The sequence below is a fragment of the Scyliorhinus torazame genome, chromosome 12, assembly GCF_047496885.1.
Source record: "Scyliorhinus torazame isolate Kashiwa2021f chromosome 12, sScyTor2.1, whole genome shotgun sequence".
NCBI lineage: Eukaryota > Metazoa > Chordata > Chondrichthyes > Carcharhiniformes > Scyliorhinidae > Scyliorhinus > Scyliorhinus torazame.
Genome location: NC_092718.1, coordinates 99,278,602 through 99,293,553, shown reverse-complemented (window position 1 = coordinate 99,293,553; position 14,952 = coordinate 99,278,602). Strand labels below are relative to the sequence as shown.

The window sequence follows — 14,952 nt, the reverse complement described above, 5'->3', positions numbered from 1 at the left end:
AATTCCCCTCCTAGCAGCACTACGTGTCTATTTACACACCATGGCTTGCAGCAATTCAAGATGTTGGCTCACCACCACGTTCTTAATCATGATTCGCGACTGGCAATAAATGCTAGCCTCGCCAGGGACGGCGACATCCCGCGAACAAAAAAAATCCCGATCTCACTTGAGCCCAGTATCAGTTGACAGGGCGATCCATTTCATGTGCAAACATTTATGTGTGTGTGTGGTCTGAATACTGTCCCATAATAATGGCATTAGACACAAGGTTCTGAGTTACTTATGGAGATAATAGCAGACCAGAACTTGCTGAGACCAACTTGTTCCTCCATTTACTAAAACATTGTTCATTCCACAAAAGTGATTACTAATCAATGCAGTCATTTGACACTTTGGCCGGGATTTTCCCTTCTGGGGACTAAGTCCCCACACCGGTGGGAAAGCCGGCGCCAACTACTCCGGCGTCAACAGCCCTGGAAAGTGCGGAATTCTCTGCACTTTCGGGGGCTTGGTGGACGGCAGAGGGGTTGGCGCCGCTCCAGCTGGCGGCGAAGGGACGGCGCGAGTTCGCTCATACGGCGAAGGGACGGCACGAGTTCGCGCATGCACGGAAGGGCCGGCGTGGCGGGAATCCCGCCCCCGCCCGAAAAATGGCGCCGGAGAACAGGGAGGCCGGCGGGGGGATTACCCCCCCCCCCCCGGGATCCCACCCATTTCTCTGCCCTGTGAATGTCCTATGCTGCTCACATATCCTTACAATAGTTGATAGGATGGTGGTGAATTCTAACTGAATATATTGACATGAAATAATATGATTAGCACAGGAAATAGATGGAGATAAATCAGGTTGTGATATCCTGTCATTTCCATTCACTTCTAACCAAATTAACTCAGTATTTCAATTTATCAAAGGTATTCTATTTTTTCTTTATCAAAATTCAGCGTTCCCGTGTTGGGCGAGTAAGATAGACGGTCTTTCCTTTTTAATTCTCCACCACAGATGTTCCCCCAGATGCCTGCAGAGACGTGAAGATATTGGATGGAAGTACAAGTGAAGGTATGTGACCGTGAATACTGGACTGAAATATGCAATAATCATGTACACATCTGGATTTTCTCTTGGAGCCTCATGAAGAACAATATGAAGACCCTTCAGATGATAAAATGTTTTAGTATTCAGCTCATTATACCTTGCAAAAGTGCTGCTAACAGATCAATGACCACTTCATTTTATGAACAAGTGCGGAACACACTCTGAAGGTCACCAGGCCTCGTTTGACAGATAGTATAAGATATCACAAGGTAACTTCAACTGAAGAGGTTTGTGAGGTATATTTATCTCGTTCCAGAACATATAAACAATGTTTGCATTTTGTTCTCTGTAGTGGCTGCATAAGCCAGTCAGTTAATGGCCACATGGATTGTCCAAACATGCTGGCCTTACCACTGATGCCCATATCCCATGAAGGGATAAAATATATTTGCCGAGGTTTCTCATTTCAGGTTTACGAAGAATCAACCCTGGAATGGATCAATAATATTCCTTCAAAATAAAAATCAACAATCATAATGTAATTCTGGGTTGTGAAGGTTTAAAGAGGCCAGGTTATAAAGAGTGACTGGTGGAAATGGGAGGTGTGTGAAAAAAGTCAAGGTGCAGTTTCGAGTGGTTTGGCTTGTCTTCACCTTGGAAAGAAATAGCCAGTAATAAAGCTACGAGAAGGCAAGAAAAGACAGTTAGGTAAAACACCTGTAAGCTAGGGAAAGGCGTAAAAGGATTTCAGTAGAACAATGAATACTAAACAAGGAAAAAAAGCACAGTGGTATTGAAATTTCCTGGTGTTGGGGATACATTTTTTTATATATAGTTGGCATATATTTTGAACCACAGTATCCTAATAATTTGTATTTTCCACTTAGGGGTGATGCCATGTGAACAAGACCTGTTCTAAAATATTGGGAAGCTCTCTGTTATACTAAACACTGATATCTATCTTTTGTTAGGAAGTATGGTTTCCAATGAATATTTTCATCATATTTTGCTCCTCCTGATCTGATACTGGAGATACTTTCCTTTGACACTGCTCTGCTACTTTCCAATGTTAGCATGTGAATCTGGTTACAAATACCAATAGAGTCATGTCTACTCAGTCAGGCAATGTTTCCACTACTCTCGAGTGAGCATGTAAGGTTAGGGTCGGGATTCAAACTGAATACTACTTTCTATGTTATAGGAAGCATGCAAATGAAACAAAGAAATCCCACAGTTAGTAAAAGATTTACATAGGTTGGAATTGTCTGTTTTTTGCATATTGTCTCTTATGTGGGGCTAGTGTCAGGGGCCTGCACTGTCAATGTGCAGTGAACTATGTTTATTGAGCACAGTAAGAAGTCTTACAACACCAGGTTAAAGTCCAACAGGTTTGTTTCGATGTCATTTGCTTTCGGAGCGCTGCTCCTTCCTCAGGTGAGGAGGAAGGAGCAGCGCTCCGAAAGCGAATGACATCGAAACAAACCTGTTGGACTTTAACCTCGTGTTGTAAGACTTCTTACTGTGCTCACCCCAGTCCAACGCCGGCATCTCCACATTATGTTTATTGATGCATGTGGTTCAATGGTGTCTTTTGCATCCTGCCCCCTGCTCATAGATTTGGAAAGGATGTTTCCGATGACAGTGGAGTACAGATTTGGGGTAATAGTTTGAGGACAAGGGCCAAACCTTTTAGAATTGAGGTGAGGAGAAGTTTCTTCACCCAGAGAGTGGTGAATATGTGGAATTCACTACCATAAAATGTAGTTAAGGTCAAAACGTTCTGTAATTTCAAGAATGAATTAGATTGGAGCATGAGGCATTAAAGGATATGGGAGGAAGGCAGGGTCAGCCTATTGAAATAGCCATGATCATCATGAATGGCGGATGAGACCACCCATTCTATTTTTGATGCATGTTTCATCCAAACGGTCACTGACTTATTGAACAATGAGATGAACCAAGTCACTGACAAACAAATTCTGGTGTGTTACTCTGGTGAGTAATGTTGACTGTGCACTGTCTCCTATTAAAATGCTACGGATATTCTTGCACTATTTTAAAACCAGTTTAATGCTACTTTTTTATATAACATGTCCAAAACAGGAAAAGACCATTCGTCCCATCTAGTCCATGTACTGATGCCGTTCATCAAACTGCTGCCAGTTCTAATTCATTTCAGCCCATCAAAATATCATTGCAACTGACACCCACACACCCTCCCCCAGCTCCATATGTTTCATAATTCTCTCAATGTTTATGTCGAATTTTAATGAAACAATGGGTTTGTATCTTTCTTCATCCTGTAGATGGTGCACAAGTTGTATATGCTCAGGTCAAAATATTGAAAAAAAAAGAAAAAACAGGTATGTATGAATAATACTTGTGCATTGATATACACATATGTATAATACATGGATCCTAAAATATTTCTTAGTTGGTAATGTTACTAGGGGATATGGTGGCACACAGACATTATCACTGGACTAGTAGCCCTGATGCCTCAACTAATGGTCTCAGGACATTGGCTGAAATCTCACCAAGGCAACTGGTAGCATTTAAATTAAAACAATAAGTTCTAGAAATAAAAAAAATAAAAAAATCGAGACTCACTGGTGATGCCCACGGAACTATCACAAATTTTCATAGAAATCAATCTGCTGCCTTGATGTTCTTAAAAGAAGAAAATCTCTCCGGATAGGATCCGGCTGCATTTGACTCCAGACCCACAGAAATGTGGTTGCTCTTTTACTTGCCCCGAGAAATGTCTGAATAAAGGAATCAACCTTTGCTAGTCGCATGTGAACCGGGGTGTCCTGAGATGAGACCCCTTAAAACCGGATAGCTAGGATAACACTAGAATAGTTCTACAAAGGTTAGTTTATTAAGAATTGAGACTAATCATAGAAAGTATACCCAGTAATCATTATGAACCATTAAACTTGTATTTTTAGAACATAGCAGTATCAAGCATTTAAACTCTTGCTAAAAGTAGTGGCCACAATGCATGATGGGTAACTTGCCCATGTTTTTAAGACAAACAGAATCAGACAGACATAGTGTGGACAGCAATAACACAGTCAGCTGAGTAAGCGTTTTTTATCAGTGGCCCCAACAACCTGTTTCAGACAATCCACGGTACAAAGAGGAACCAACTTCAACATCCTGCACCCAGATGAACAATGAGGTGGGCAGGAACTGGCTGAGATAAGTAACATGGGAATGAAAGGAAAACAAGACATAACGGATAAAGAGTCTTGTAAAAACGAGTGGCAGGATGCGGTTAAATCATGAGCTGATTACAGTGATCATACTGCCTAAAGTTAACTTTATTGGCCAAGGTAAAATTGACAGCTCCAAACATTGGATCGAGCCCTACTGGGGTGGGCTATTGATTTTTGGAAAATTGTATAATCAGTGTAAAGTAGGGTGATTTTGTCATTTATCTAAATCACTCTCCCTTGTACGTTGACCAAGCTTGGAAGTAAAGCCGTCTTAACCAGAGTTGATGTGTCTGTGTAGAATCCCAAGTTTCTTTACCCGTCAGTCTGGCCTCAATAAAAGTCGAGATGGATTTGCAGGTACAGCATTAGTTATTTTATTTAGCTTGCAAGCGTTCCTCAATTCTCAGGAGCACGAAGCACATTCTGCTCCATGGACTTCTGGAATCAAGTGAGGATATGGAACAAAGGAATCTGTACTGATACATTCAAATGGCATCAAGTTTCACGTACACGATGCCCATAGGTCATCCTATATCCCTCCTGACCTGTTGATCTATTCTGATTGGCTCACTTCCAATCCCTTCCTCTGGCCCCTATTACCCAGCATCCTTTTCTCCTGCTTTGGTGGACACACCTCTTCCTGCTTTTCCATGCGGTCTGAAATCCTTTGTCTGTGAACTCACCAGAATTAGACTGGCCTACCTCTACATTACATTAACTAATATCTCTAAAGTAACTATTTTATATCACATTCGTCATTCCCTCCTTTTATCATTCCATGATAACCGAACTATCCAATCCATAGCTACGGTTCCTCATCTAAAAAGATCCGTCGCTGCATTTCCAATTCCTGGCTTAGCCCCCCCTCATCTGCTGCACCCTCATGGATTTTAACAGTTAAGATTTTAGGGGCGTTTATCTGTTCCAGTGCACCCCGCATTTTACCCAACACACATTTAAGGATAGCTAGGCCCACAAAGATGCAGCCGATAGCCACCACTAAATACATGGCCATATTTATCAACCAGTCCTTCCAACCCCCAAATCCCCAGTTACCCCAAGAGCCAGGATCCTGCATTCCGTCCAGGGGATCCCGTATGTGATCCATAAATTTAGTGATGTTAGCGGTCAAGTCCTGAACTCCCATGATACACTTGCCCTGCACTATGGCGCATACCCCACCCTCACGGGCCAGAAGATAGTCAAGAGCATACCTGTTCTGCATTGCAAACAACCGTAGCTGAGACAATCCCTTGGTTATTGCCCCGAGGGCTCCCAAGGTTTCATTTCCCAAGATGGTAAGGCCACAAATAAAATAATTCCTATTGCTGACAGCCAAGGAACCCCCCCACACCTCCCAGTGTCAAGACGCTCAGAATCCCCCATCCGGCTGAGTGGCCCCGGTTGGGTGCGAGAACCTGAGTTTTTTTCCAGTTCTCGCAAAATTCAGCAGAGACTGCCCGGCGTGCTAACTGATTATGCAGCTTCCACGCCGAAGGGAAGGGGACTGTGGTAGGGACTAGAGTCCCTATAGCAATTTGGCGGGGAAATGGGGGTGACAAAACGTTGGTCGCTGTGCCATTAAATAAAAAGTAGTATCCTTGCTCCGTGTGCAGGCTAGCATCACAATCAGTATATGGGTTGCGTAAGGATCCCCCAGTAGCCCAGTTTATCCAGCTTCGAAACACCCATTCGGGCCGCCTAGCAATGCGGAAAGCCCTAGTCCCAACAGTGATATGAGAGACATTCGCCCAGCCACAAAGGAGCTGGAGGCCGGCGTTCAATGGAACGCAAGTGGTGTTGTAACAAACGCATTGGCCAGATGCCTGGGTGATATGGCACCTCCTGTCCGTACAGGTGGGGAACAGACATGTTATATTCGTTTCCACCTCTACCAGCAAACAGCCGTATCCTTCACTGCTGAAACAATTCTCGTACGACCGGGAATCCCTATTGGGAGTGAAGTGGCTAGGTATATACGCCCTCCACCGTTGCAGCCTATCATTCTGTGAATGGGAATTATCCCGAGGAAGGGGAAGGCAAATAGCCGGTGGTGCTGAACCCGGATCGTAAGGAAGAGTGACTTGCTCGGGCAGTGGCTCGGAATGCTGACAATGAACCACCGTTTGGGGAGTGCCCCAAAGCGGTGAAACAGAAAATAAACTAGACACTGCTGCGGGGTTCGGGTAGCAGACAACCCGTCCGTGGCCATACAAGCGATGGTAAATCTGGTAGAAGAGATTCTTACTACCCAGGTTTTCCTCAGTTTGGCCTTTAACTAACTTAAGCGTATCTCCCGGTAACCTACGTTCTAGCTGTACTTCCCTTCTCACACGCCCTATCCTCTCTCTAGTCCCTCTCTCTTTCTCATAGCCTCTTCCTACGCTCTCCTGACGGTCTGATGTTACCTTTATTGCACCAATCTTAACACATCCAAAATCAAATTTACATGTATTCCAAAAACAAGGCAATGTCCATATAATATTCCCTTCCCATCGCCGGGACCGGTGCAATTGCTTCATGAGTCCTGCATTCTCCTTAACTTTGACGACCTTCCATGAGTCGATACCGTGTCCTCGTCTATGGGGGCAGCGAAGAACATCACCTTTGCATAGGTGATGTATCCTTGTAGATTGGTTGGGGTTACAAATATAAATAATATTCCCCTTTTCCATGTCCGTCGCCAATAACACTCCAAGCGAAGTGAGGCCAAATATCACACAGACGATGCGTAGCCACTCCATCATGCTCCACACCTGTAAAATAGCACTGGAGAAGGGAGGCAGGTTAGTATCTGACCTTTTACAGTAGTGGAGATGGACTCAATTTACAGTGATGAAGGTGGACCCAAGCACTTCGCCCCTCCACTTTAACTGCTGTGGGGTGGTAAGGAGAACTTGGAAGGGCCCGTCCCATCGCGGCTCCGACCCCTTCCTAGTCCAATTTTTGACCATGACATAACTGCCGGGCTGGACTGAAAGTGAGCTAGGTACTGGGGGCGATGGCTGGTGAGCCGCGCGGACCTGGCCATGGAGCTCCTTGAGCACCTGCGTGAGGGCTAGAACATAGGTGGTCATCTCTTCAGTCATATGGTGAAACTGAACCAGTCTGGGAACCTGCATCCTCCAGGGAGTTCTAAGAGGCCTGCCATAAAGAATCTCGGCAGGAGAGAGCCGGGCCGGTCCCGCAGGTGTAACCCGCAGCTGGAAGAGGGCAACGGGGAGCAACTTAAGCCATGTCAGTGCCGTGTCTGCTCTTAATTTAGCCAATTTAGTTTTGTGGGTCTGATTGTGTCTCTCAACCAACCCGGCCGCCTGCGGTCTATAAGCACAGTGTAACTGCTGGCGTATGCCCAACTGGGAGCAAAACTCCTTGTCCAATAAAATGAGGCCCATTATCAGAACTTAACTGAGCTGGTATACCGTACCGGGGAATGATTTCCCGCATCAAGACTTTAACCACAGTAGCAGCTTTATTATCGATAGTCGGATACGCCTCGACCCATCTGCTGAACACATCCACAATGACCAAAACATATTTATAACATTGACAACTTTCCAACTCAATGTAATCCATTTGGATCGTCTCAAAGGGACCACTGGGCAACGGGGTTTGCCCCATCCCACAAGGGATACCTTTTCCGGTGTTATATTGCTGACAAATCAAACACCGATTACTGATACTCTGGGCCAACCCCTGCATTTTAGGGTGCCACCAAGTGTCCAGCAACAAATCACTAGTCCCTCGAGCCCCACAATGAGTTGCAAAGTGTACACATTCAATGACCCATAAAGCCAGTACATCAGACATACAAGTCTGATGTGCTGGCGTGGTCTCTAAAGAGGAAACAGAATCATATGTACAACCTAACCGTTTCCACATTTGTTTATCACTCTCAGGAACGTCCTCCTGTAACCTTATGACGTCTTGGATGGTTGGCATTGACTTGTCAGAAGCAGACATATTTATAGTAGATCGTTTAGTCTGACTTAACATTTTAGGCACCATCACTCGCTGAATTTGCGCGGCTGTGCGCGCTGCACAATCTGCTCGTTCATTACCAACGTCAACTGGGGTCTTACCATTTGTGTGGGCAGCGCATTTAATAACGGAAATCTGCGCGGGCATAAGGAGGGCCTGCAGTAGGTCATTAACTAAACCCCGGTTGGATATTTCCGTGCCTGCCGAGGTAAGGAATCCTCTATTCTTCCAGAGTTGTCCGAAGTCATGAACTACCCCGAAAGCATATCGGGAGTCAGTGTAAATATTTACCCGACGATCTCCCCCAAGTATACATGCACGGGTGAGGGCAAAAAGTTCGGCTTGTTGAGCTGAATAAGGGGTCTGGAAAGCTGCCGCTTCTAGAATCAGACCATCCTGTCCTACGATTGCGTAACCGGACAATCTCCGGCCAGTGGGGCTCACTAATGCACTGCCATCAACAGACATAATTATGTCAGGTTGTTCGAACGGAATATCACTCAGATCGTCCCTTATTGTTGTAGTTTCCTGAATCAAGGCTAAACAGTCGTGACCAGGTGCGTCCTCATGGACAGGGGGACCGCTAAGAAAACAGGCTGGATTGATAGTGGTACAATATTTAAATGTCAGACGTGGATTGTTCAAAAGGTATATCTTATACCTATTCTGACGAGCTGCGGTAAGATGCTGAGTCTGCAGTTGCCCCAATAGTGCGATTACCGAGTGGGAGCTATACACCGTAATATCCTGTTGGAGAGTGATATTGGCAGCAGCCTGCAAACTATTGTATATCGCTGCCAAGATCTGGGTGCAAACAGGGTGGCCCAACGCCACTGGGTCGAGTTTGGAAGAGTAATATGCTACGGGCCGGTGCTTGTCCCCATGTTGCTGGGTGAGTACCGCTGTTGAACATCCTTCCAGAACAGTACAGTATATCTGGAATGGTCGGTCGTACAAGGGCCTCCCGAGGGCTGGTGCTTGTAACACGGCCTGCTTCAGGCAACGGAAGGCCTCGAGTGCCTCGGTGGTGAGAGTAAAGTTCCCCTCTTCACTAGTGTAAGGCGTCAGCAGCTTTGTATAGACAGTGATGTTTGGTATCCACTGCCGACAATAATTCACCATACCCAGCCAATGACGAACCTCCTTGGCTATTGTAGGGGCGGGGAATTGGCATATTGGTTCAATCCTACTGGGTTCGAGACTTCTTTCTGTGGCTGTAAGTAAAACTCCTAAGAACTTAACCTTTCTCTGAGCCACCAAGACCTTTGCTTGTGAGACAACATAACCCAACGAGGATAGGTGGTTCAATAATTGGATCACATCATCCCTATTACTGGGCTCGTCAGGACTTGCCACCAATATGTCATCTACATACTGCACTAGAGTGGAACCATGCTCCAATGTCAAGGCCTGGAGTTGGGTCTGCAGACATCTGGAGAAGAGTGTAGGTGAGTTGACGAACCCCTGTGACAGTCGGGTCCAGGTATACTGCTGCCCATTGTAAGTGAAGGCAAACAAATATTGGCTTTCAGTTGCAAGTGGGAGGGCAAAGAAGGCGTGCTGAAGGTCAATTACGGCGAAGACCCGGGCTTGAGCTGGAATTTGAGCCAGTATGTGGGCAGGGTTAGGGACGAGAGCATGTAACAGCTGTACAATGGCATTGATTGAACGTAAATCCTGTACTAATCAGTACTGGTCTGATTTGGCTGGTTTAGGCACAGCAAGTATGGGGGTGTTACATTCTGATTGGCAAGGGACCAAAATACCCTGTTGCAACAGCTCTTTAATTAATTTGTCTATAGACGGAGCAGCTTGGGATTTCAGGGGGTATTGCCGAATGGAAGGTAGCTTTACATGATCCTTAATCATTACCTTAATAGGTGTAACATTTGTCTTTCCCACTTGTGATGGGTATTCCGTCCAGACCTGTGGATTGACATATTCCAACACATCATGTCCCCAGTGATGCTGCAGTCGAGTGTTAATTGTTTCAGGGACCTCAAAATATTTTATGGTAGTGCCGTCCGGCATGACTTGAAGTGCGTACTCTGTTGGATCCGAATGATCCACTGCCCTCCTTACCATTCGCCCCAGATCCCTGGCATGGTACTGGTCGTGGACCTGACGTGTAATATGAGGGCTTACCGAAGCTGACTGTGGCCATAAATGTGGTGATATTGTAACAAAATCGCCTGTACCTTCTTTTCCCGTGACTGTGGCTGTAACCTTGACTGGTCATTCGGTCCCAATTAATGGCCGGTATTTGTCCTCCAACTCCCTGTTTTGTCCAGTTCTGTCATAGGCCAGCGTAACGTGATGCAGTGAATGTTCAATGTCTAACGTCCACCACTGGGGGGTGATAGAAATATAGCACTGTTGTCTCATCCTCCATGATTTAACCGTTACCCCCTCGTCTCCGCACTCTAGCTGTAGCTGGAAGATACACATTAAATTTTGGGCCAACAAGTTACAGTCCAATCCAGTAGTCACTACAAACTGATGATCTGCAGACTTATTCTCGTAAGTGACTGTCACAGGTTCAGAAATAGGATACTCACACACCTGTCCTTGGAACCCCGACAATTGCTGCGTGTGGTCGGATAGTGGTAGTCGAAGTTCTGATTGCACAGAAGACATGGCTGCTCCAGTGTCGATTACAAATGAGTGATGTTAATCTCCTATCTGCAGAGAGATAATAGGTTCCCTGTCCGATTGGAGAGTCCTTATGACTAAATTAGCTAGTCAATCCTGTGTTGGGAAAGGGTTTGCCTGGGAGAAGTCAGTGTATCTCGTCTGTCCTCCCCTTGGTGGGTACCCCCTCCTTTGGGTCGGATAATCTCCTTCTACTGCCTGTCTTTTAAAGGGGCATTCCTGTTGCCAGTGATCTGCACGGCCGCAATTAAAACATGCATTGCTCCCTCTATATCTGCCCCGTCCTCTTCTCCCAGTAGACCAATGGCCCCTCAGAGGGGGCGGCGGTTGTAAAGCTGTGGATGCATACGGTGGGCCATAAAAAGGAGCTGAGGGTCCCTTTGGGTGGGTTTGGTATCCTCCCCCTCGCTGATCCACCCACCCAAAGTCACAATATTGGGGCTCCTGCTGGTAAAGTACCATTTCTGCCGCTTGTTGGGGTCGCAGATCATCCTTTTTCATTACATACTCAGTCTTAACCTTTGTAACTGAGCCTCCTTCCTGGCCTACACCCTCCTTCCAATAAAATCTGACTGCCCTTGCCATCTGGGAAGGGTCGTTCTCTGTCCAATTCATGTTATTACATTTCACAGCAGTAGCCACGGAAGGTGGTAGGCAATGCATTAACATAGCACAATATTGAGGGGAATTCTGACCATTTTGATATAGCAAGTCGCCTGACTGCCCACGGTAGATTTCATTAAAACGCTCCAGAAATTCCTCTGGCTCTTCAATCTTCTTAGGTTTTAGGTCTAAGATAACAGAAAGATTTATGGGCTTTTGAAATGTGCTATTCAACGCATTCAGGATCTGTGTCCTTCTATCATCGTCTAACGCATGGGCTTGCTGAAGTGCAGCGTGGCTAGCATAATTCAAGTGATTAAGATAATTGCGGTACTCTGCTGGGGTTAAAACCTGCTGGACTAGGGCCCAGAGGTCCCTAGAATGAGCTTGATAAATTGAGATGGTAGTTCTCAAGGAATCCACAAAAGCAGCAGGAGATTTTTTTCTATCTGGGATTGTAGCCATAATAGCCATCATCTCACTGGGTGTCCATGGGAAGTAAACATCTATCGTGGGTTGCGCCCTGGCAGTCACCGCGTCCGGGTTTCGCATCTTCCTAATCGGCAACTGTCTCCGAATGTCACCAGGGGGCACTCTAGCTATTTCCTCTGGTTCTTCCAAGACTTCGACGTCTCTCCCTGTCACTAGAGGGAGTTCTTTCTCTTCAAAATCATCTGTTGCAGCTTCCTTTGTTCTCGAACCTTGCGGTTTCTCCTTAGTTTGGAGGTACTTAGGTGGTATACTTAATTGTTTCTGGTTAGGATCAAGCCCTTCTCTCGCTGTCCGAGATCTGGTCCTAGAGCTAACTGGGCTTGCGGAACAGAGCTCCTCTTTCTCTACTGATTGTGAAGATGGTAAATCAGGACCCACACCATCACCCAAAAGGGCTTGAGTTACTGGCATAATTGGAATCTGGGGAGCAATGACTGGATATAAATTATTATACTCTGATGGTTCTGGAATTAGTGCAGACCATGCTACAGGTGCAGTTGGACCTTTTAGTGACTTTTCTAAATTATTGAATTTATCATTTTCTGTCAATTCAAGGCCAGCCATTGAACTACGTAGCTCTTCTCTTATTTGACCCGCGCCTTTCCTGTCTCTACTTGCGTGTTTTTTGAATGCACATTCCTTTTTCAAGACCTGTAATGTTTTTAGGTTACCCTGTTCACGAATTGGAATTCCCATTTTAAGGGCATTGTCCTGCCAACTCGACAACATGATCTTATCTCTTTCCTCTTGACAATATTGCCTCCATAATCCAATTAATTCTTTTGCTTTCATACTTTGACTCTTTTTCCAGATGTGTCCCTGGATTTTCTTAACAATTTCTAGGTCTTTGGTGCCCCCTAGTGGCCATTCAACCCCCATTTTACTTCTTAACTGTGCTGACATTTTTCTAAAATCCTTTGCTTTATCCGGATACATATCGCATACTATTTGCAGTGGCATGCCTGGATCATTTGTGCTATCCAAGGAATTCCCCATAATCTCAACTAGTCCTCGGAACTGCGTTTTTCGCCACTACAGTCCAAGGGTACAATTTTAGCTTAATCAACTATAGATTTAAAACACTCACACATGGAATTGAATCCTTTTCAGATTTAAAAACAGTTATACTGGACTGAACCCTCACTACTGAAGTCCCATCAGCCCCTGAACCCATATACTAGACTGAACCTCCTCTACTGAAGTCGCATCAGCCTTAAAAACACTTATACTTGGAATTGAATCATCATTTGAGATGTCACATCGACCCAAAAACCTAACCCAAGCTGAATCAACAATATGAAATCCCATCAATTAAATTGCTAATGCCCAGACTGACCTTTGATTTCGTCGAGACGATCTTTCCGTACCAACCGCGAGTGACCAGACTAATCAGACGATAAGAAGAGGGGAAAAATCAATGCGCGGTCATTTTCCAGTTCTACATTGTGGGCCCTCTTTCCCCATCCTCCTGTTCATAATCAGTCTAATTCTGATTTCGCAGTTGGTCAGAACCGTCTTGAGAAATCCCGGGTTTTCGGCACCAAATGTAGAATCCCAAGTTTCTTTACCCGTCAGTCTGACCTCAATAAAAGTCGAGATGGATTTGCAGGTACAGCATTAGTTATTTTATTTAGCTTGCAAGCGTTCATCAATTCTCAGGAGCACGAAGCACATTCTGCTCCATGGACTTCTGGAATCAAGTGAGGATATGGAACAAAGGAATCTGTACTGATACATTCAAATGGCATCAAGTTTCACATACACGATGCCCATAGGTCATCCTATATCCCTCCTGACCTGTTGATCTATTCTGATTGGCTCACTTCCAATCCCTTCCTCTGGCCCCTATTACCCAGCATCCTTTTCTCCTGCTTTGGTGGACACACCTCTTCCTGCTTTTCCATGCAGTCTGAAATCCTTTGTCTGTGAACTCACCAGAATTAGACTGGCCTACCTCTACATTACATTAACTAATATCTCTAAAGTAACTATTTTATATCGCATTCGTCATCTGCAGGTCTTTGTGTTTACCAGAGCTGCAACTGAGAGGGAGGAACCCCACGTAAAAGCCAGCTTAATACTCAGTCCTTGAAAATGCTCCTATAGCATGATCCCATGAAATAGAAAGAAAATTATATTGAGAAACTTAACGAACGCTACAAGCGATGCCTTCTCTCATCAAATCTGAATACAATGAAAAGCAAAAATTACGATTTTTGGTGTATAATGTTTCCCAGAACTATTTTCTGAAGTATAACACCTTGCTCTCATTTTTTTCCCTTTCATTTCCTCACGTTCAGCAGTTGACCCGGCAGATCCCTACGCTAAAGTGGATAAATCCACCAAACACAGGAATACAGGTGAGTAATTCTGAAGAAAAGGGTGCAGAAACTCCCATTCAGATTTGCATTGTTCAAACACAAAATTCCACTTAAGCCTCTAACCATCAGCTTTATGTGGATTTCCTCAATATCAATGTAGGACCACAGATTGAAAGATGTAGAGAGTAGAGGTATTTCACAAATAATGATATCTTCTTTCTAAATTTTATGAAAGACAAATGATCTTTGCTGTACTGAAATCCTGAAAGAATTAAAGCAAATGCAACCATTTCGATGGCACTGTTCACAACCAACAGATGCCTCGAAATAACTTACAGACATTGAAGCCATTGAACTTCGATCACTGTTATAATTTAGGATGATCATCTACCAACTTGTTCACCGCAAACTCACTCAAAGATCAATGTGATAATTACCAGGTTATCTTTTTCTGTGATGTTGATTGCAAGGGTATATACATTGGCCAGGATACTCCCTTGCTTTTATTTGAAAGACCGAATGTCTTACATTCACCAGAGCAGACAGGAGACTATGATTGCTGTCTCATTGGAAAGGCTGCCCTTCCAATGGTACAGCGTTACCTTTGTACAGCACAGCCGTATCAACCTTAATTCGTATGGCTCAAGTT

The 14,952-nt window shown here is 44.8% G+C and overlaps 1 protein-coding gene across 3 annotated transcripts in view; it reads left to right on the top strand.

Annotated features, from left to right (window-relative positions):
* The window catches only part of LOC140386591 (V-set and immunoglobulin domain-containing protein 10-like), a 96,420-nt gene that overhangs the window by 65,566 nt on the left and 15,902 nt on the right, over positions 1 to 14,952 (top strand). For 2 of the 3 annotated variants that reach the window (XM_072469052.1, XM_072469051.1), the window contains exons 9-11: positions 1,001 to 1,057; positions 3,340 to 3,396; positions 14,283 to 14,342. In XM_072469052.1, the coding sequence (XP_072325153.1) occupies positions 1,001 to 1,057; positions 3,340 to 3,396; positions 14,283 to 14,342 (174 nt within the window). The remainder of the gene's footprint in view (positions 1 to 1,000; positions 1,058 to 3,339; positions 3,397 to 14,282; positions 14,343 to 14,952) is intronic. The other variant, XM_072469053.1, reaches the window with a different exon arrangement.